General features: G+C 38.1%; 1 protein-coding gene across 5 annotated transcripts; it reads left to right on the top strand.

The window, feature by feature from the left end:
• Window positions 1-131: 131 nt before the first annotated feature.
• On the top strand, window positions 132-14,167 carry LOC129236751 (uncharacterized). Of its 5 annotated transcripts, none has more exons than XM_054870944.1 (5): window positions 132-1,084; window positions 8,448-8,852; window positions 8,961-9,190; window positions 12,293-12,429; window positions 13,939-14,167. In XM_054870944.1, exons 1-5 carry the CDS (start codon window positions 697-699, stop codon window positions 14,057-14,059), a joined length of 1,281 nt encoding a protein of 426 aa, XP_054726919.1. In that variant the 5' UTR covers window positions 132-696; the 3' UTR covers window positions 14,060-14,167. The 5 variants fall into 5 exon arrangements, with proteins under 5 accessions (XP_054726919.1, XP_054726915.1, XP_054726916.1 ...); XM_054870940.1 differs by having other exon boundaries at window positions 132-419; window positions 502-1,084; window positions 8,448-9,190; XM_054870941.1 differs by having other exon boundaries at window positions 132-365; window positions 482-1,084; window positions 8,448-9,190.
• Window positions 14,168-23,167: the final 9,000 nt, after the last annotated feature.

Raw genomic sequence — 23,167 nt, forward strand, 5'->3', positions numbered from 1 at the left:
ATGTGGGAATTTTGTAGGGAAAATTTTTTGAAGCGTAGGGAAAAGTAGTGAATTTTTTTGGGCTGTGTAGGGATTTTTCAAAAAACCGTTTACCATCACTGGTTTGATTACTTTCAGTTCATAAACTCGAATGAGAGTGTTAACATTTATTTAGTGAATTGGAGATGAAATTCCCGTAGATTATAAATCAATTAGTGGAAGTGAAAAATCATATGAAAGATATAATTATTAAATATGTGATTTACTGTTTTAAGACGCAAGGCGCTCAAAAAACAAAATTATAGCGTCCAATCAGTTGCCTGTTGTGCGTTGTACGATCAGCCAATGTAAAGTAGATGCATCAAACTTCCTTACTTCTCGCAGTGGTGGGGTGAAACGCTAGCTCTTGTGAAATTCCCGCCCTAATAAGATTTTAAAACGTAACTTCAAAAAAAAGTGCAAGTGCGAGTGTTTTGCATAGATTTTGTTTTTAAAATTACAGATTTATTCTTCAATATATAGCGTGCGGATAAAGACGAATTTTTTAATGGAACCTGTTAGTTTTTTTTAAATAATTCGCTGCTACATATAATCTTTATAAACATAAATACATATGTATGTACATATATGTATATATACAAAAATAGTAACAGTTGTGAATTCGAAAAATTGTTTGCGCTTTACATTTTGTAACACAATAAAAAACGAAAAAGAACAATGAAGACAATACTCGACTTGAATGATGATTGCTTGATAGACATTTGTAAGCGAGTGGATCAAGGTACCCGGTATTACTGCTGGGTGAATGTGTGTAAAAGGTTTCGGTACATCTACTATCAGCATTTTTACGGAAGGGAAGTTGATGATTATTTAGTTCAAAAATTTGGTCACCAAATCGGCACCGACGATTTTCCGATGCAAATAGTCAAACGCATTACTTTATCGAAATCAAAGTGTTCTAAACGATTTTTAAATAAACTACGCATCTCTCATCCAGAGATTGAGGAAGCAAAACTCTTTTTGTTCACTGATGAGCATATGGCTGAGCTTTTGCCGTTGCCAAATCTGAAAGTTTTAATATGCTTTGGTGATTACGATCTAAGTGGTAATTTTTTTATACATCAATATTTTATTTATTTATTTACGTATAATGTTTATTGAGTGTTAACATAAGTATATAAGTATACATATATGTATATTTATTTTTATCGGGACAAACTAGCAAGTACGGCACTCAGACACAATTAAGTCCATTGTACTGCACTCGGGTTCCCTTTTTAAGTTTCTTTAAATCTTCTCGACCTCCGAAGAAATCTGAGTAGATCTTGTGGTGCAAAGAAGCCAAGATGGTCGCTTCTTAACACATCAGTGTTAAGCCTGATCCGTGCAAAGGCAGGGCAGACGCACAGAAAGTGGTCCGCCGTCTCATCCTCCTCTCCACATGCTGGGCAAAGTGTACTATTTGAAATGCCCACCTTTTCCATGTGCTTTTCCCATAGAAAGTGGCCCGTCATCAGTCCAACCAGTCTCCTACAGTCCCTTCTGCTTAGTGACGGGAGGAACTGCGACAGTCGGTCGGACATCACTGAAAACATCAGTTTTGTCCATCTGCAGTCTCTCTCAGCCTGCCAAGCTCGCTTGTGGGTTGAAGTAACACGTTTGCTAACCGTGGCTTTTATGGCTGCATCAGGATATTATGTTTACTGATTTAGTTAAGCCTGGATTTACATGACTCGACGACCCTTGGAAGTGGTGGGAGGGCTGTCTAAGGCCATGAGCACAGTTTGGCTGTCGCTGCAGACACATATAGATCTGCCTCTCCATCTGTTTTCCACAACAAAGTTCATTGCTTCTTCAACATCATACACCTCCGCTTGAAACACAGATACATGCATTCCAAGTGCAAAGTGCAACTTGGTTCCGCCGGAGCCGTGCTCGGCCTGCAGCCATCCGTGAAAATGCGAAAACATTGTTTTCCGGGTTCATTTTCTGAGTTTGACCCCGCTTGAGCCTTTGGCAGCACCACACTGTACTTCGTGTCAAGGACGACTCTGGATAGCATGGAGTCAAGGCGCATGGCGAGGATCGTTGGATCGAAGTCCATGCCTACTCTGTTCGCGGTTGTCCAATGCCGGACGGGGCCGTACCAATTCCCATTGTGTTTCAGCCTGCAGATGGCCTTCAAGGCCTTTCCTTGGATGAAAACATCAAGTGGTGGTAGACTAATCAGAATATCTAATGCCGGGTCTGAAGTAATCGGAAAAGCTCCGACGCAACAGTTGGCCACAGAGCCTTGTAGTCCCAATAAGGTCCTCATGACTCCCACGAGATGGAGTCCAATCACCCAAGCCACTGATACTTAGATGATAATAGGTCTTATCATAGCCGTATAGATCCATACAGCGACCGATTGGCCGAGTGTGTAAATATGTGTGAAACGAGCAGGCAGAAATCGGCTGCCGAGGGCCCTGTGAAGTGAAGGAGCCAAAGTTGCTCGCACAATTTTGTTTTTCACCATAGCTAAATCTAGTAAATCTTTTATCTTTGCGAAAGCAGCACCAGCATATAACAGTATGTTTTTTTATATAATATTTCATGGTATTATACAATCGCGCTTCACACAGAGAATCCCCATATTAAGTTTTGACGGGCTATCAACGGCAAACTCTAACTGGAACTTAAGGAGTATCCTTTCTTTTTCCTCAAAGCATTTTTTTGTTTTTGTTTCTGTGTTATTACTAATTTTCTGTAGCTTAATTGCCCCAACTCTTAAAAATGGTATTGATTGTATTTCTGCATTATATAAAAATCAACAATAATAACAGGTATAAGTTATGCTGATGCAATAGCCTCATCAAATCCACAGGTAATAGAACCAGAATTAACTATCAAACCTCAAAACAACAAAGATATTGATGAACTCAAAAACTCAAAATGACTAATATGATGAACATAATTACAATGCTAATAAATAACTCGAAGGGGCGAAAGTAATAACACAAAAATTCTTATCTGGAATGCAAATGGTCTAAATCGGCAATATTTAGAGCTGAAGCGGTTTTTAATTGACAGAAAAATTGATATTGAATTAATTGCAGAAACACATTTAACAGACAAAAGTTATTTAACTTTTCCCGGATATAAATTATATGCAACTAATCATCCCGACGAAAAAGCTCATGGAGGAACAGCCATTATCTTCAAAACAAACATAAAGCATACTGAACGACTGCCCTGCCTCACATCCAAGCAACGTCTATACAAATTGTTGACAACAATGGACCCATATCAATATCTTCTATCTACTGTCCACCACGACACTTGATAAAGACGGATCAATATGATGATTACTTTAAGACATTAGACAACAGATTCATTGCTGGAGAAGACTTAAACGCAAAGCATACTGACTGGGGTTCAAGGTTGACTAATTAAAAAGGTATATATTTAATTAACGCAATCCATAAAAAAAATTGCAGGTTTATAAGTACGGGTGAACCAACTTACTGGCCTACAGATGTTAAAAAAATTCCAGATTTAATCGATTTCTGTATAACAAAAAATATTAACCATAATCAACTGAAGCTTAAACCAAGTTATGAACTATCTTCTGACCACTCGCCGATAATACTTAACTATACATCAAAAATTTACCCTATAGAGATAACACCCCAAATATTTACAAAGAGGACTGACTGGGATGAGTATCGAAAACACATCTCCCAACAACTCATTCTAAATACACCTTTGAAAACACAACTTGACATTGAGCGTAGCATCATACATTTTAATGACATAGTTATTGACGCAGGATTCAGATTCACACCGCAGCAAAAATATAGCGCACAAAACACTTCAAATGACATTTCTATTAAGAAGCAAATCAAAGAAAAAAGAAAATTGAGAAAAAGATGGCAAACAACCAGATCTCCTGCAGACAAACAGAGGTTAAACTTAGCTACAAAAAATTGAAGGCTTGTTTATGTGATATAAAAAATAAGGAAATTGAAAAATATCTAAAAAATTTAACTCCTGCACATGACACAAATTATTCCTTGTGGAAATGTACAAAAAAACTTAAAAACCAGATAAAGCATCAATCCCCACTAAGAAAAGATGACAACACATGGGCTTTTACAAATGTCCTATCGAACGATGAACATAAACAAATTGACCCGATTAGTAATGTTAATACTGATACCATCACAAAAATAAGAAAAACAAGCACACAAGAAGTGATATTATGCATAAAAACTCGAATTAAACATAAAAAAGCACCCGGATTGATATCCTGACAGGCAAAGCACTTACCAATTGAGGCTTACCTATTTCTTAGAAACGTATCCAATGCAATGTTTCGCTTACAATACTTCCCAAAAGTATGGAAAGTCGCAGAAATCATTGCGCTACTAAAACCGGGTAAAAACCCAACAGCTTTAACTTCATATCAACCTATAAGCCTACTTCCGACTATATCTAAAATTGCAGAAAAACTTTTATGGTACATGACAGAATTACCCCAATACTTGACACGAAAAACATCATTCCAAATCATCAATTCGGTTTTCGAAAAAACACTCAACTATCCAACAAATACATCGAGTTACACAAAAAATAATTTCAGACATGGAAAATAAACGATACTGCGTTGCTGTATTTTTGGACGTCGCAAAAGCGTTTGACAAAGTTTGTCACAAAGGCCTCTTGCATAAAATTAGGACAATATTACCACTCGGCTATTATTTAATTATCAAGAGCTACCTTACTGACCGATGCTTCTACATTAAATACAATGACAAATACTCACATATACATCCAATAACAGCAGGAGTTCCTCAAGGCAGTGTTCTAGGGCCACTGCTATATGTCTTATTTACCTCTGACATACCACTCCCAGACGAAACTAATTCTACTATAGCAACATTCGCAGACGACACAATTTTATTGTCATCTGACAAAAACCTCTCAACCGCAACAACAAAATTACAGATGTACACCAACAATGTAAAGAAGTGGTTTGACAAATGGAGTTTAAAAGTAAACGAGGACAAATCTGTACAAGTAATATTTACGACAAGAACACAGATTGCTGCTATGCCGATTAAGCTCAACAATAAAAATATACAAATTGAAACATCTGCAAAATATCTTGGAATCCATCTGGACTCAAAACTTACTTGGAAAGATCATATCAAAAAGAAAATAAAACAAATAAATGAAAAATTTCGACAATTACATTGGCTAATAGGCAGAAATTCTTAGCTCAATATTTCCAACAAACTTTTAGTATACAAGGCGGGCATTAAACCAATCTGGACCTACGGACTTCAAGTGTGGGGAACTGCAAAAAGAACTCACATAAACAAAGTACAGCGACAACAATCAAAAGTCTTACGTATAATAACAATGTCCGACAGGTACACAAAAAATGATGACATCCATACTACGTTCAATATACCATTAATCGACGAAGAAATAAAAGCGATATCAACAAGTGATTTACTGTTTTCAGACGCAAGGTGCTCAAAAAATAAAATTATAGCGTCCAATCAGTTGACAATCAGTTGATTGTTGTGCCTTGTACGAGCAGCCAATATAAAGTAGATGCATCAAGCTTCCTTACTTCTCGCAGTGGTGCGGTAAAACGCTACCTCTTCGGAAATTCCCGGTCTAATAAGATTTTAAAAAGTATCTTGAAAAAAAAGGAAGTGCGAGTGTTTTGCATAGATTTTGTTTTTAAAACTACAGATTTATTCTTCAATATATAGCGTGCGGATAAAGACGATTTTTTTAATGGAACCTGTTAGTTTTTTAAATAATTCGCTGCTATAATCTTTATAAACATATACACATATATATATATATATTAGGGCGGTTCGATTTAAAAATCGCTCATTGCTCTGTGAAAATCATATTCTAGGGATCAAAATCAGAAACTTTGCCGAACCAACCATACCTCTAAAACGAATTCTGATGTCCCCCAATTTGGGTCGAACCTTTTAGTTTCTTTTCTCGTGTGCTCGCAAATGCAGGACACTCACAGAGAAAATGCTGAATTTTATCCGCTTCCTCTAAGCAAGACAGGGTAATCGGGTGGAGGCTAGACAGGCGAATCGTATTAAGGTCGGGTCCTCAGTAATTCCACTGGTGGTCATATCCTGACCCCATGGTTTGTGCCCTGTAATAATACCGACCATCAACCGAACGTATTTTCTTCCACGTTTTATAAGAAATTTCGACAGTTTTCTGTTCGGGCTTGTCACAAATCACTTTGCAGTTCTGCAGTTCTGCAGTCTTGCAGACCGGACCATCGCTCTTTATGTAAATTACATACATAATCAGTGATCTAATTCCAATGGAGAGGTTTGCTGTTTGCGGTAAAAGAATCACTGGAGAAATACCTGCAGCCCTTCATTTATAGACGAATTAAATTTAGTTCCAACGCTGGATGGTCCACTCTGAATAATGAGCACACAAAATGCGCTTTGATCGCATCGATGCGATTAAACATAAAGAATGGAAAAGCTAGCATTTGAAACTAGAATTGCCGAATGTGCCAACTAAAGTTTACGTTGAGATAAATGGCTGCCCTTGCCAGGGGCTCACTTGGACAAATATTCAAAATTCGTTCATTGCAATACCATACAGGGGAAAGGAGAAGGGACGAAGAACGGGACTTGGAATTAGAGGATGATCACCACGCACTTACAACGACATCGACAATGGCTAATTTACGTTCGCGAGAGCCCAGATGTACAAATCTTTGGAACGGACATGAGGCAACCCCAAGTCCCACCGCATAGACTCTTAACGGATAACGTCCGGTAAGGATACCCACCAAATTTGAGAGCTGCGGCTTTGTTAGCCTTAACAGCTCCCTCGGGCGCCCTCGATCTAACCGTAGCCCGAAGGGTCTCGCGACTTTGCACGTTTGCGCACTAGCCCAGTGCTGAGTTGACGCGAGACCCATCTTTCCAGGAGTAGATCACAGGTTCTCAAGGGAACCCCAATTCTATCAACTAAAATAAATGTATTACGAAACGGGTCGATGCTTGCCATAAAAGTACGTTCTAAAGTCAGTAGAACTGAAGTGCAATTTGTACATCAATTTATGAGACGTGTGCCGTGGACCTCTACAGCAACACGTTCTCGGGCTCTTATAGTGCGCACAGCCAAGCATCAACCAACACTTCTCAGCAGTTGAGCATTGAAGACACACCTTTGCTGTGCTGGAAAATTGGGTGCATGATGTCAGCTAATGCAAGGCCAGCGTTGGAAACCATTTGAATGAAGTAGTGTTCCATAATTAAATGTAAGGAAAAAGAAGTGAAAAATTCATTCATTTCTTCTTAATCCTTTTCTTAACCGGCGCCAGTTGGCCACATCAAGTTAAGCCAAGTCCTTCTCCACCTGATCCTTCCAACGCAGAGGAGACTTTCCTCTCTTCTCTGCTGCTATCGCATCGAATACTTTCAGAGCCGGAGTGTTTGTATCCATTCACACAACATGACCCAGCCAAAAAATAAATTCGTTTCTTACATGAAGTTATTTCAAATTTCTTCCTTAAAGTTTCAAACGTTAGCTGCCCCATCCATTTATTTCATCCCCTCCACCATATTTATTCCGATAGCCGTTATGGTGCAATCGAAATTAGTCAGGGAATGGTTTCACTTTCGATTACATCCGATTTCTTTGACATAAGGCTAATCAGGGGTACCTGGTCATAGCGACATTACAGGAAACTGCGAAGCGGACGAAGTGGCAAGGCAAGGGGCCTTAGAAGTAGTTTCCCCGTGAAAGGAGAGGATCGAGATTAACTTGCACTCTATTTCCTGGCCTCGCGTCAACTCTGGAAAAGTCCATAAACTTGTAAGGTCACGAAATCCTTGTGGAGGTCACGTGTGGATCGGAGGCATTCGAGGGATGTTCCGAGGATGACAAAACCTCAGCTCTCAAACTTTTTGTGTGTCCTCATGGGGCACTATCCGCGAGGTACGCCGTGAGAGTTGTAATTATTTCAAGCCCTTTTCGCATCAGCTGTATGGGAAATGAGATCAAATCATCTCAGCATCATCTCGTTAGATGCTTCGCTCTCGCAGGATTAAGATTTAAGCATCTTGGTTCTAACTTCTTTCCTACGGTTGCTGATGTAGCAGGCCTTGATACCAAAAATTTGATATGAGCATAAAGCGGCTAACATTACCGCAAATTAGTCACCGTTCGTAAGCCACAAATACTCAAACCCCTCCTTCATCCCCTTCCCCCTCTCCTCTCTCTCCTTTCATCCTATGGGTTTCTTTCACCTCTTTTCCTTTGCAATGATATCATGAAGGATGAACTGAAACTCTTTGTCCAAGTGGGCCCACTTTCTGGGCAACCTTTATAGCCTAACCTAACCTCACCTGCCTCACCCAAAGTCACTTTCAGTATTCACTTTTAATTGCCCTTTCTATGTTTCTTTTCCTTAGGTAGAAATTTGATTGACCTCTGCCGACTCACTGAGCTACACATTTACACCGACAAATTCACATGTTTGGAAAATTTGATTCACATCACCTACAAAAATCCACTGCGAGTGCTAGTAATTCCCAATGATCAGGAAGTATTCTCCGAAAAATACGCGTTTGAAATGGTCAAAAACTTAAAGTATCTCGAAAAGCTTGTGGTCGAGTATAATCCCTGCAAATCTTGGCAATTGATTGGCACTTTACCCCTACTAAAGAAGCTTGTGATTTGGAATTTTGCTAATCAGGAATGTGACTCATCCGCAGAGAAACCCGATTTATATATTACGTGCGCTCCCAATCACGACAAAATCCTATTTGATGAACTGCGCAAAAGAAATCAATTGGAGGAGCTCACTTTCCATCATGGTAATCTATCTGAATTTCATCTAAACCGAATTTCTGAATTAAAAAGCTTGCGGATATTGAAATTTTGGTTCGGTTTTCCACGCAAAATCTCACTCGATATATTTAAAGAATTGATTAATTTGGAGGAGTTAGTTCTTGGCGCTCAGGCAATAATTCCAGAAGAATCACTCGAATTTATACAAAATTGTCAAAAATTAAGAGTCATAAATTTTGTGGACAAAGCTGGCATAAATGCGAACTTTTTTTCGAACGTAAATGATATCGTAAGTAAACGGAAGTCGTCAACGGTTAAACATTTAACGCTTGGATTCAGCTCAATCACGAACGAAATGATCAGAGTGAGTACTGAAAAAGTTATACGCTACGTGAAATTCACTTAAAGGTAATGGTATTTCTTCATTTCTTTACTTTCTGCATCATTTTTAAGTTGGGCATGAAATCATTTGAGTTTATACGTAAGTTTAAAATTTAGATTTTATATAACTACATAGTATCTGATTGAATACGCCTTAAATTCTCATAAAAAGTCATCAATCGAAGAGAAAAACAGCAAATGAGGAAAGAGCTGACATTCCAATGGATAGCCCAAGCATTTGCAAAGTTGTTAGAGCGGTAAAGTCTCTTAAAAGTAACAAGGCACGAGAAGATCTCGCCTGAATTGTTGAAAAATTATCTCGTGGTCAGCGCGAGCTTATTCCACCTATTGATTTCGAAATTCTGGGAAACATGCCGCTTGCCTCATGAACTGCAGAAAGGCGTGATCGTGAAAATCCCTAAGGAAGGCAACTGACGAAATGTAAGAACTGGAGGGGCATTACCTTGCCCAATGTGATCAACAAAATAATCGCACAAATCATAAACAGAAGACTTTCCGCGATGCTGCAACCAGAACTCAGACAGGAACAGGCGAGCTTCAGAGCGAACCGTTAATGCTTCGACCACATCAACAGTCTTCGAGTTATCGGTTAAAAGTAAGTGGAGTGGAGGACCCCACCCTATCTCATCTTTCTTCCAAAAAGCGTTCGATAATTTACTTCACAGCGCTATTCGTAACGCCCCACAGTGCGGCCGATTCCCGAAAAGCTGGCCAAAACTCAAAAAAATAAGTAATTGATTCAAAATTTCTTACTCGGGGGTTGTCGGAGTCGCTGATTACGAATTTGATCTTAAAATTTTGAAAATCCACCCCCTTCCACCCCTATTGGCCACCCCCTCACGTGAAATAGCGTATATTCAAGAACATAATCAAGATGCATGTAAATTTATATGTTTTCGGGGTCGCAAGGTAGCAAGTGGTAGCAGCTGAATCTTGTTTTATTCAGTAACCATTACTTTTTTGAGTAACCTTTAATAGGTTTCAAAGCAGCATATGACGGCGTTGTATTACTATACAGTTTGAAAACTCAAATTTTATAAAAAAATTGCAAAAAATGTATCTACGTATTGCTGCAGCTAAAAATTTTGTGTCGAGGTATTGATATGTACTAAAGATTTCTCGTATTTTACTAACCTTCCGAAGATGATTCCATTTGGTTTTGTTCAATTTACTCCATTACAAAATCTTTCAAATGTGTACAACTTTCACTATTCATCGACAGTAATACGATGCTCAAACGAAGGCCACGTTGCGACTGAAAATACAGAGGATACTTAGGGTACAGGACGTTGCTATGAACAGTTTTCACTACTCAAGGCATTACTGTAGCCAACCCAAAGACAAAAAAACTCTATCTAGAAACTTTTTTTTTCGACTTTTGGCCAGCTTTTTGGGAATCGGCCGCACTGTGCGCCCTCGAGTGCAGGGGGTCCCATCGCAACTGATTCAGCTCATCGATGCACTTTACACGGACGAAAGCTGTCGGATATGAAAAACTTCTGGTACAAAATATTAGCAGATGTACGGCACGGACATCGTACATCGTTTTGGACGTTGCCATGAAAAACGCCACTTCATCTGGAGGCGGTATTACCAGGGGCAAGGGTCCCTAGCAGATCTTAACTATGCAAATGACATCTGTCTTCTGTCCCACAACTATCTTGACATGAAGGTGAAGATTCAAACAGTGCGAGAAGCAGCTGAGAAAGCCGGTCTGAAGATCAGTATCCAGAAAACCAAAGTCATGCGTATAAACGCAGGAAATACGTAAAACTTCTCAATTGATGGTATCGATCTCGCATACAATCTTTCTGCCATTAAGACTCGACGATTAAGGTCACTGGGTTCTACTTTCTTCGACAGCCTAGAGCAGTATCAATACTTGTAAGTGACTTAAACTTGCCAGTGTGCAAAAAATTTCAGCTGCAGGTAATCGATTATTTTGGAGAAACTCTGACGGAGCCATACAAACGTGGCGAGCTAGAATTTGCAAAACAGGACATGTCGTGGACCGATGAGGAGAAAAATGTGTTATTTTCGGACGAAAACCATTCAATGTCGATGATCCGACTTGTTTAAATTATTAGAAATATCGTTTGAAAAGCCTTGAGTATTCTTTCACCAAGCGAAACTTTTGAAGTGCCTCTTTGGTCGCGACCACAGAAAAAATGATTCATTACAATTCAATCCTCCCAAAATGAGAAGGGAGAACTAAGCTGACATGACTATAAAACATAACTGAAGGCTTTAGGAAGCTTAAAATAAAAAAACTGGAATAAGGTAGTCTTTGACGAGTTAAATGGGAGAGGATCGTTGAGGAAGCTATAGCTCACCGCGAGCTGTACTGCTGATGGGTGATGATGATAATGAACTCAGATGGCTACATAAATTTATAGAACAAAATCTTGATTAAATTTAAAGAGGTTGTAATGCCTCATTTTAGCTGACTAACGCAGACATATTTGTCTCACGTGGCAGTCGAAGTTGGCTTGAGGAGAAACAGATTCAAGTATTTGAGTGAAAATCACGGTCCCCGAACTTAAATCCGATCGAGGACATGTGGAGGATTATTCATCGTCGAGAATACACTGGAAGGTTTAAGCTTCAGTTCTTTAATAAGGTATGCAAAGTGGTTATGAGGGAATAGTCGCGAATTCCACTTTCGTACTATCAAAATGTCCTTGCTTCGATGCCAAAACGGACCTTTGAAGGGATAAATAAAACTAAGGACTGGACTTTCTATTCATTTTATGTAACCAATATTTAGCATGTTTTTCTGAATAATTTCTTTGTTGTGGAAGCAGTGCCTTTAATTGAATTTCGCTATTAATTTCTATTTTGTTTAAGAAAAAAATAGTATTTCAACTTTTCATTGGGTGTAACTAAAGAACTTTTTATTTTTTGAACTCCTAATGAAACTCGCTACAGATTGTAAACAAACTATGTTTTTTAGGGTTTTTATTCAAACTACTTCAGGAAAAACAAGGTGCTTTTAATTGAATTTCGCGGAGTGTATATGTATATGTGAATATGGACTTATTAATTAATTTATTGCTATTTCCAGGGTTTGTGTATTCGGACACCAGTTTTGCATATAAGAATTTCGATCTTTGCTACGATATATGCTGGAAAAAAATCGTATGAGTCAAATATAGTGGAAGCAATCAGTGTGGGTTCAAAGTTCGCACAGAAATTTCTAGAGTGAGTAGTTGCAAAATATGTGCTTGTATAGGGTCCGGCACTCGAAGTGTAACCAACTTCAGACCGCTCGCGTAGCTGATGGGCATCAACTGTCTGTTAGTTGGCTAAATAACAGTCCAGAGTATTGTTCGCAAGCGTGCGGAAGCATTTGGCCGAGAGTAAACGCGAAACAAGAAAATCAGTAATGGATTTCAAACGGAAGCGATTATTCATGAGCTCTAGCTCCTTAAATTAAATAAAGTTTTTATTTATCGCACCATTACACGTTACAATGGCACTGGTAGCACCGTGAAACGTCATGGAGGTGGTCATCAAAAGACTGTAGCGTTACGTGAAATGGTTCAAAAAGTGCAGAAGCGACTTGAGCGAAATCCCCGACGTAGTGCCAATCAAATGGCGAAAGAACTGAAAATATCCGACCGTAGCACCCGCCGCATACTGAAAAATTATCTCAAAGTCAAGCCTTACAAGATAGAAAAGACGCATGCTCTCACACCAAAGTAGCAACAAGTCAGACTTGAGAGAGCGAAGGAGTTGCTTCGCTTGTGTTTTCCGACAAGAAAATTTTTCAAATTGATCAATTCTTAAACTCCCAAAACAATAGGGTTTATGGGTCGCTTGGCCACCAGCAGGCAGCATCCGCCACAGGTAATGGTTTGGCCACTGTAATCGCAGATGAGGGCTCTCCAATCGTTTTCATCGACCCTGGCGACAAGGTTAATGCGAAATATTATCGGGAAAGTATGCTGGAGGTTGCTTTGAAAATCATGGACGTTTCTTCAGGAGTCGGCACGGTCTCACAAAGCTCGATTGAACCAAGAATGGCTAACAAACTACGTTCCGAACTTCATAACGTACACACAATGGCTCTCAAATTCACCAGACGCCAATCCGATGAATTATTCCCATTAGGGCATTTTGAAGAGCAAGGTCTGATCTAAAAGATTTCACCAGTCTGAAGGCGCTGAAAAAAGCCATTGCCCGCGAGTGGGTCGGGCAGCTTGCGATTCGTTTCTGGAGAGTCTCAAGGCCATAGTCAAGGCAAAAGGTGGTCGAGCAACACACATTTTTTACTTTGAATAGAATAAAATTAATTTTCCAAACTAAATTTATGGCCCTTTTAATTGGTTACACTTCCAGTGCTGGGCCCTGCATATTTAGATAAATAACACTGTGTAACAAAAAAAAAACGAAATATACTTTTATGGAGACCTAGCACAACTTGTCGATATAGGAAAACTTAAGAAAATGGTATAGGCGAAATTTTTAATACATCCCCAAAATCTTATCTTATGGTCAAAAAACCGTCTTCCAGTAGGTTGATGTGAACAATCACTCCTAACTTCGCCAATTTCCATCCGATTTCTAATTTTTTTTTAGTTCGGGGGGTGTATTGGAAACTTCTCCTATACCATTTTTACCTACAAGTTGTGCTAGGTCTGCATAAAAGTATAATATCACTGTCGCACAGTGTAAAAATTTTGTATTATCCTTTTCTTATATAATTAGCCTGAATTGGGTAACCGAAGAGACGGAATTTAACGAGAAAATCTTTCCTGAATACGCAGTAAGGGCAGAGCCAGAGGAGGGAAAAGAAGAGTCAGAGGAGGGAAGTGAAGAGGACGAATAAGAACACAAGAGTTGAAAGAAAAGGGCCCTGAAATTTGATTTAAAAGATAAAGAGGTTATAAATAATTTGAATATTATACAGCAAAACGAAAAATAAAAAAAAAGCAAGCAAGACAAAACTTTTGTGTATCTCTTTTTTTGGATATTTGTGGTTTGGGTCTTGATGTTTTTCCACAAATGGAGGAACGTACATTCTCAAGCCGCCTCAAAACGACAGATGTTTTTTTATGAAAGGCTTTTTTATGAGGCAACCATAAGGAGATATTCATTAATTATTGGCCATACGAGAAGTGTATTTCGCATGATTGTCTTGTTGAAATTTCCAAATCACCGACAAATTATTTTCTGCATAAGGCAGCATTGCACTTTGAAGTATCTGAACGTACCTCACGTAGATAGATTAGATGGATTGGCCACATCATAAGAATGAACAACGAAAGAGTCCAAAAAAGGGTGTTTACTTTGCGTCCATTTGGAGGAAGAAAGTGAGACCGACCAAGAAAGAGATGGCTTGATGACTTAGAAGCAGACGTTCGAAGCGATGAACGTTCGCAATTGGAGAAATGAGACAAGAGAGAGACTGATTGGAGGAGAATTGTTGATGAAGCTATGGTCCACCACAGAGTATGAAGCTAAGAGAGAGCGAGAGAGATAGAGAGAGAGAGAAAGCATACTTGACCACATCCACATGACCTGCAATACGATGAAGTAGCTCGACATCGTTCCACGAAAAACAGCCCCCCACCATTATTGAGCCCTACTCGTGCTTTATGATTGGGGAGACGAATTTGGGATCGAATGCAGCATATTTTGGTCACCACACATGCGTCCTAACGTCTGGACCAACTGTATTTTCGTTTCATTGCTGAAAAAAATATAACACCACAGATTTTGAGTCCAGGATATGTGCTCTCGATTCGGCGTTGTCGTTGCGATGCTGTTACCAATAACTTCTTGAGTGCCAGTCGGCCGTGAAGCCCCATTTCTGTCAGTCGAAGCGCAACACTTCTTTTCGTTATTGACTTTTCCAGGTGAACAAAAATTGCTTGAAGGAAGTCCGCAGCTCTGTTTCTGCGATCCTGTAAACTAAATGATCATCCCATTGATCTGGCTAGTAGGCTTTCGCGCTTCTCTTCTGGGAGTTTTTTCTCCTGTTTTATACTCAGAAAAATATTTCAATGTATTAGAAACCAACGTTTTCGAAACGTGTAATTGTAGTCAAATAGCGCTTTAGGATAATCGTTTTTTAACCCTCCGTTAGGCATCCTTTTTAAACCCACCCTTAAGTTGGGCACCCTTGTCTGGCCTTTTTAGCCCTGTTCGAGAATGCTTTTTAAAAGGTTATATACGGAAGAAGCTACTAGGAAGCTCAAGACGTTAGCTATAATAGAAATATGTTAAATTCAATTCAAAAATATCTTAAAAATGAATAGTCCCATCTGGCCAGATCCGGGTGCCGAACGGAGGGTTAAGTTTATTTCTCACAAAAATATCAGTGCTCTTACTAAAACTCGAAAAATCAACGCGAACCCTTGAAGAGAAATAAATAAATGTGATCACAGCGAGAGCAAAGAGTACCGTTATGGCACCGTAGTCGATAAAATATGCACATAACATAACTTGAAAAGTTATAGGAATTCTACTATGAAACTTTCAGGAATTACTGACCTCAGGCCCAGCTATTAATGAAACATATTGTTAATGAGAGATTTAGAAAACAAATCAGTTTTTAAGAAATTAGCAAACAAAAGTTTTTCCATAGAAATTTTTAACAAAAAAACATTATTTACGAAGAACATTTTCAAAGAAAAGTGGTATTTTACAAAGAAAAAAATTTTAAATACATTTTATCAAAAAAGAAATTTTTACAAAGAAAAATTTTTATACAAAGAAACACTTTTTTAGTTTTTGATTAATATATTTTATCCAATATATTTTTTTACCAAGAAAAACTTTTTTTTAAGGAAAAGTTTTTAATTAATATATTTTATCCAAAAACATTTTTAACACATTTTTTTTACCAATAAATTTTTTTACCAAAATTATTTTTTTTAGTATTTACTTACTTTCTCACTCAGTTCTTACCTTCTCGGGAAGCATAAAAAACGCAAAATATTGAGAAAACTACCTTAAAAAATACATTTCCACAGAGATTTTTAACAAAAAAAAACTTTTTAGAAACTTTTTTTTTTAAATAATATATATGTATTAGGTGCGCAACTAAGTTCTCGATGTTTTTTCACAACTTTATTCTGAAAAAATGATTACAAGTGAATCATTGAAAGTATTGCTCATCGCTGGCTACTACTTTTTCCCATCGTTCTGGTAGATCTCGTATACCGTCGCGGTAAAACTGTTCATTTTTGAGGCTAGCCACGGGTCAAGCCATTTTTTGATGTCTTCATATGAATGGAATTGCTGGTCAGCTAGACCATGTGCCATCGATCGGAACAGGTGATAATCGGAGGGCGCAATATCTGGAGAATTCGGCGGGTGGGGCAAGATTTTCCATTTCAGTGTTTCCAGGTAGGTTCTAACGGATTCGGCAACGTGAGGCCGACCGTTATCATGCTGTAGAATCACTTTTCCATGCCTCTCCGCGTTTGCGGCCGCTTCTCGCGCAGTGCTCAGCTCAATCGCATCAATTGAAGTCGATTCCGATTCCCAGTGATGGTTTCGCTTGGTTTTAACAGTTCATAATAAATTACACCAACTTGGTCCCTCCAAATACATAGCACAACCTTCGCAGCGTGAATATTCGGCCGAGGCGACGACGTAGAAGCATGACCAGGTAGTCCCCATGACTTTCTTTTCTTTGGATTGCTGTAATGAATCCATTTTTCATCACCCGTAACGATGCGATGAAGAAAACCCTTCCTTTTGTGCCGCTGGAGCAGTTGTTCACAGACGAAAAAGAAAAAACGACGTTCAACATTCCTTGGTTTTAACTCATAAGGAACCCAAGTTTCTGAATCATTCCCGAAGCATGCAATCGCTTGGAAATGGATTGACGGGTAACTCCTAATACTGAAGCAAGCTCTTCTTGCATTTGACACGGATCCTCATTGAGCAATGCCTCCAATTCAGCGTCTTCGAAGGTTCTTGGTCTTCCATTACGCGGACGGTCGTCAACATTAAAATCACCGTCTTTGAAGCGATGGAACCAATCTCGGCACGTTGTTTCACTTAAAGCAGCATCTCCATAAACTTTTTGTAGCTCCCGATGCGCTTCAACCGCCGTTTTTTTTCGAATGAAAGAATAAAATCAACTCTTCCCGCAATTGACGATTTTTCGGCACAAAATCAGACTTTTTCACAAAACCAAAACAAAATCACTAATGTATCGCAGCAGTTTGTTTTCCATATGTCTAAATTTGGTTTATGACGTTTACGTTATGTCAGAATCGACTAGCGCACAGTGTGGCGGCATCTATTGGCAAACAGTGAGAACTTAGTTGCGCACCTAATAACTTATTGGGTTGAAATAGCAGTAGTATAGTGAAAGGGTAGACCGACAAAGCAGGGGATGTGTTTACAAAAAACCTGAGATTGTGTTGGTGATACACGAAAAAATCAACACAGCCTCCCCTTATGTTGATTCGTTGTCATCTGAACAGCGACCTATTGGCCGAGTGTGTAAATATGTGGGAAACGAGCAGGCAGAAATCGGCTGCCGAGGGCCCTGTGAAGTAGGAGCCGAAGTTGCTCGCACAATTTTGTTTTTCACCGTAGCTAAATCTAGTAAATCTTTCATCCTTGCAATAACAGCACCAGCATATAACAGTATAGGTTTTTTGTATTTCATGATATTATCCAATCGCGCTTCACACAGAGAATCCCCATATTAAGTTTTGACGGGCTATCAACTGCAAACTCTAACTGGAACTTAAGGAGTATCCTTTCTTTTTCCTCAAAGCATTTTTTTTGTTTTTGTTCCTGAATTATTACTAATTTTCTGTAGCTTAATTGCCCCAACTCTTGAAAATCGAATTGATTTCATATCAGCTTTATATAGAAATTATCAAAATTAAAGACCGCCGTAGTCAACACCAATATATAGAGAAGAAATTTTGATTTTCATAAGTCACTGTCGCTACATTCGTTGACCTTAACGAGAACTTAGATTTATTAACAGAACTTTGTAGAAAATTGTTGATATTGATACTAGGTAGGCTGCTGTTTTGACAATACATAAATGTAATCTTTGTAAGACTGTGATATTTCACTTAAAATATGGAAAGCTTAAATATCATACTTCTTAATTTTTTATAAACTTGCGTAATTTTCGTTCTTATGGCAATTATTTCTATAGTAAACGTTTTCTAAGAATCTCTAACTACATATTTTGATAAATTTCTAAATATAACGGAATCATTTCCACTAGAAAACTTAAAGCAACGAGCTCTGATTCATTCCTTATTTTAAATTTCCTATAATTTCCCATGAAAATATGTATGTACGTGTCACTTGTAAGCATGCAATATTTTCTCAGAGTCAACCAAAACACCGGCTCTGAATGCGCGCTCTATTATTGATCCGATACAAAGCAAATACACAGTTGATTAATGCTTTGACTCCTCCTCGGCAACATTTCATGCGAATTTGATAGGTGATAGCCGCAATTGAACGATCATAGGTGTCATACACAAACGGTTGTAAGTATACTTTATTAATGCATTTGGATGTGAGTAGAGAAGAGAGTAAATTTGAGAATGCAGACTTCTTGATCGAATGCAATGCAAAAAAGGCAATGTTTGCGAGCGAAGCAGTAACAGTATGAGTTGAGTTCAAAACAACAATGTGTAACCACTGAAAGATGATTCTCTATGAGAGCTGCATACGGTGATATGCAAAAATTATAGAACTCTTTATACAAATTGCAAGCACAGAGTTTGATTACTTTCAGTTCATAAACTCAAATGAAAGTGTAAACATTTATTTAGTGAATTGGAGATGAAATTGGCCGTAGAGGAATTATAAATCAATTAGTGGAAGTGAAAAATCATACGAAAGATATAATTATTAAATATGTGATTTACTGCTTTTAGACGCAAGGCGCTCAAAAAACAAAATTATATCCTCCAATCAGTTGCCTGTTGTGTCTTGTACAAGCAGCCAATGTAAAATAGATGCATCAAGCTTCCTTACTTCAACATCCCTTGGTTTTAACTCATAAGGAACCCTAGTCCCCTGTTTCTGAATCATTCCCAAAGCATGCAATCGCTTGGAAATGGATTGGCGGGTACCTCCTAGTACTGAAACAAGCTCTTCTTGCGTTTGACACGGATCCTCATTAAGCAATGCTTCCAATTCAGCGTCTTCGGAGGTTTGTGGCTTTCCTTCACGGAGACGGTCGTCAACATTTAAATCACGGACTTTGAAGCGATGGAACCAATATCGGCACGTTGTTTCACTTAAAGCAGCATCTCCATAAACTTTTTGTAGCTCTCGATGCCCTTCAGCCGCCGTTTTTTTCGAATGAAAGAATAAAATCAACACTTCCCGCAAATGACGATTATTCGGCACAAAATCAGACATTTTCACAAAACCAAAACAAAACCACTAATGTTCGACACATTTAATTTACCATATCGCACTTGTTACGTTAAAGCGTAACAACTCAAAATTTCCAAATGTTAGTTTTTTACAAGAAAACAATGTACAGTGGTCATCTCTACCTACTGTAGAAATCGTTCAGTGGTTTGTCTAGTCTTTCTTTAAAAAAACCGTTATGACTCTCTCTTTGTTTTCAGAATGACTTCTTGTGCCTCAACTAAAGAGTTACATTTTTAGTTGTCTCCAAGTATTTGAACAAATTTGTATCACATAAAGTGTAACATTTTGAATTGTGCCTGTTTACAACCAAACGGTTTGTTTAAGTTGTTTAAGTTACGTGTTATTTCGGCTTATCACTCTTTAGTGTCATTAGGTAAGTTTATTCTACTGTGCTATATCGCATTGTTTCCATTATGATGGTAAATTCGTTACTGTGGTCATTTTGATAAAAAAAATAAAGTTTTCTTAGTGTGTGCTTACATGGGGTAGTTATACAGGGTGGCTGATGAATTTTGCTACATTTAGAAACTCAAATAACTTTTTTTTTAGTGTATGGAATTCATTTCATTTTCATTTTTCAAGTTGAAGGTCATTAAATTTTATTAAATGTAGCTTAACTAGTTTTAAAAATAATTGAATTTAAATGCCCCCCATGCTCGTTGACACAAGTGCGGCATCTTAGTAAAAAGTTGTTCATTGCTGCTTTGAGAGTTGCGATAGGAATACCCGCAATTGTTGCCCGAATGGATTGTTTTAGTTCATCCAAATTTGTTGGCTTTGTTTTATAAACTTCTTGTTTACATAAACCCCACAAGAAAAAGTCAGGTGCAGTAAGGTCAGGCGACCTGGGAGGCCAACGAAATTCGGAGTTTCTTGAAATCAGTTTATTGGGAAATTTTCGTCGCAACTCTGTCATAACAGTCTGGGCTATGTGAGACGTTGCCCCATCTTGTTGAAACCACACAGAGTTGAAAGGAATTCTCTTTCGGCGTAGTTCTGGATAGAAAAATTCTTTCAGCATTTTCAAATAACGGTCTCCAGTAACCGTAACGGTGTGACCATTTTCTTCAAAAAAATAAGGCCCGACAATACAGCGTGAAGAAACCGCACACCACACTGTCCGCGAAGAGGATGCAATTCCGTCTCGTGGAGTATCTGTGGGTTAGAAGTACTCCATATTCGACAATTTTGTTTGTTCACATTGCCGTTTAAATCGAAATGGGCCTCATCAGACATGAAAAGGCAACTTAACATGTTTTGGTCTTCTTTCACCATTTGCAGGATCTTCTGGCAAAATTCCAAGCGAATCGGCAAGTCTGCTGCATTCAGTTTGTTAACCATTTGAATTTTGTAGGGAAATAAGTCTAAATCTTTGTGCATTATTGTTTGCAAAGACTGTCGGCTGACACCAAGTTGAGCAGATAAGCTTCTTGTTGAAACCCTTGGATTGCTTTGTATAGCTGCAGCTACAGCAGCGATCGTTTCCTCCGTCCGAACTGGTGGGTTTCGATGATAAGGCCTTCTTGTGACTGTTCCTTGCTCAGCAAAATTATTCACCAGTCTCATTATGGTCCATCTGCTCGGGGGATCGCCGTACCAAAACTACGGACTCCAGTGCGTGATAGCGGCGGACTATCCAAATTCTTGTTTGCGTGTCCCAGTTATCCATTTTAATAAATTTTAAACATCAATCTGCAAATTAAAACAAAAATGGAACAGATAACTTAAAAAGAAAAAAAGTTATTAAATTTTTTTTGGTAGCGGCTTTCATCAGCCACCCTGTAAGTGTCACAATGTAAAAGATGAGTTAGCAAACAAACATGATTGTTTGTTTGATTCATTGCACAAAATTACTATCATGAAATTAAAACTATATAAATATTACCCTCGCAGGTTATTTTATAAAATACCTAATTTTTATTGTCGCTGTTTCAATGAGATGACGTGCCCAAACTTAGAACACTATGCCACTACAAAGGCTTTAATGGAATCAACCAATATAAGCGATGATAGTACTTTAGATCCATTTAGCGGCAGTTCAGAGGACGCTTTTTATCCGTCTGAAGTTATTGCGAGTAGTTCTTCCGAAATTTAGTCACAGGAAACAGTTGCTAAAAAAGATGTTCCAGATACAAATCCCAAAACAAAAAGCAAAACCGTCAAAAACTTTTAAGAAACCCTGTACTCTCGTACACATCACAATCTTCTTCCAAAAAAATAATAATAATAATAATAAAAAAAAAATACAGCCACCGTGTAAAGAAAAGCGTCGTTTCCATTGCAGGGAGAAAATATCAGAATCCTCACGCACTGAAATCTTCAATAAATTTTGGTCCACTGGTGACTTACAGAGGCAAAGGGAGTTTATAGCTAGACACAACACCATTTAAACCCAAGTACAGGTACTCCTGCACTGAAAGTCTTCGCAAATTAAATAACGCCTTTTTCAAAGCAGCTCTTGATATTAATAACAGAGTTATAGATACAGTCATAAAAAAAAGGCGAACAAGGATTTGTAGAGATTGACCTTCGTGGGAAGCATAAGAACCATCCGACTATAGGCACTGAAATTAAGAACAGTATAAAGGAATTTATAAAAAATATACCAAAAGTCCAATCCCATTACTTACGCGCTCAAACAACACGCCAGTACATAGAAAGCGGCAAAAGTATTGGAGATCTATACATGGACTATAAAAAATTGCGAGAATCTGATAATTTAACTCCTGGAAGTAGAACTATGTTCTACAGGATATTCAAAGAAGATTTTAATATTTCATTTTTTAGGCCAAAAAAAGATCAATGTGATCTCTGCCAATCGTTTTTAAATTCAGATGAAAATGAAAGAAATGATCTGAACGAAATTTACACTTTACATCAAGGAGAAAAGGAATTATGCAGAAAAGAAAAAGATCTGGACAAACAAAAATGCAATGTAGCTGTATACGATCTACAGGCAGTTCTTTCATTGCCAAAAGGATTTTCCTCAAGCTTCTATTAAAAAAGTAAAATAAATTGTTATAATTTTACAATCAGTGACCTTAAAGCGAAAGTGGTAGATTGCTTTTTTTGGACTGAAACCGAAGGAAAGCGTGGTTCAAATGAAATAGGAACATGCGTACTTTTATATATTGAAAATCTTGTACAAAAGTCAGTCAATGTTCAAGATTTAGACTTAACATTCTATTCCGACAACTGCTGTGGACAGCAAAAAAATAAACACATAAATATTTAATTCAAGGCCACTCTCAAAATGAAGGAGATAACGTACATAGTGTAATAGAAAGACAAATAAAAAGACATTTAGGTAGCAAACCGATATATATACCAGATCAATATATCACGTTAATAGCAACCGCCAAAAAGACTGGCTCACCATACACAGTTCACGAATTATCGCATAATGAATTTTACGACCTGAAGTTACTACAAGAAGAATGGGGTCAAAATGTTTTTCTAAATGAGGCCAACCACAAAGTTAATTGGCGTAACATTAAAGTTCTACGCGTGGATAAGGACAACATTGACTCTTTTTTTTATAAAACATCGTATA

This window comes from Anastrepha obliqua, chromosome 2 (assembly GCF_027943255.1).
Source record: "Anastrepha obliqua isolate idAnaObli1 chromosome 2, idAnaObli1_1.0, whole genome shotgun sequence".
Taxonomy (NCBI): domain Eukaryota; kingdom Metazoa; phylum Arthropoda; class Insecta; order Diptera; family Tephritidae; genus Anastrepha; species Anastrepha obliqua.

Excerpts from the sequence above, each read along its gene's own strand:
- LOC129236751 (XM_054870940.1), top strand. The coding sequence starts at position 697 with ATGAAGACAATACTCGACTTGAATGATGATTGCTTGATAGACATTTGT. Across the intron at positions 9,191-12,292 it reads TCACGAACGAAATGATCAGA|GGTTTGTGTATTCGGACACC; the intron begins GTGAGTACTGAA and ends TGCTATTTCCAG. Across the intron at positions 12,430-13,938 it reads TTCGCACAGAAATTTCTAGA|CCTGAATTGGGTAACCGAAG; the intron begins GTGAGTAGTTGC and ends TTATATAATTAG.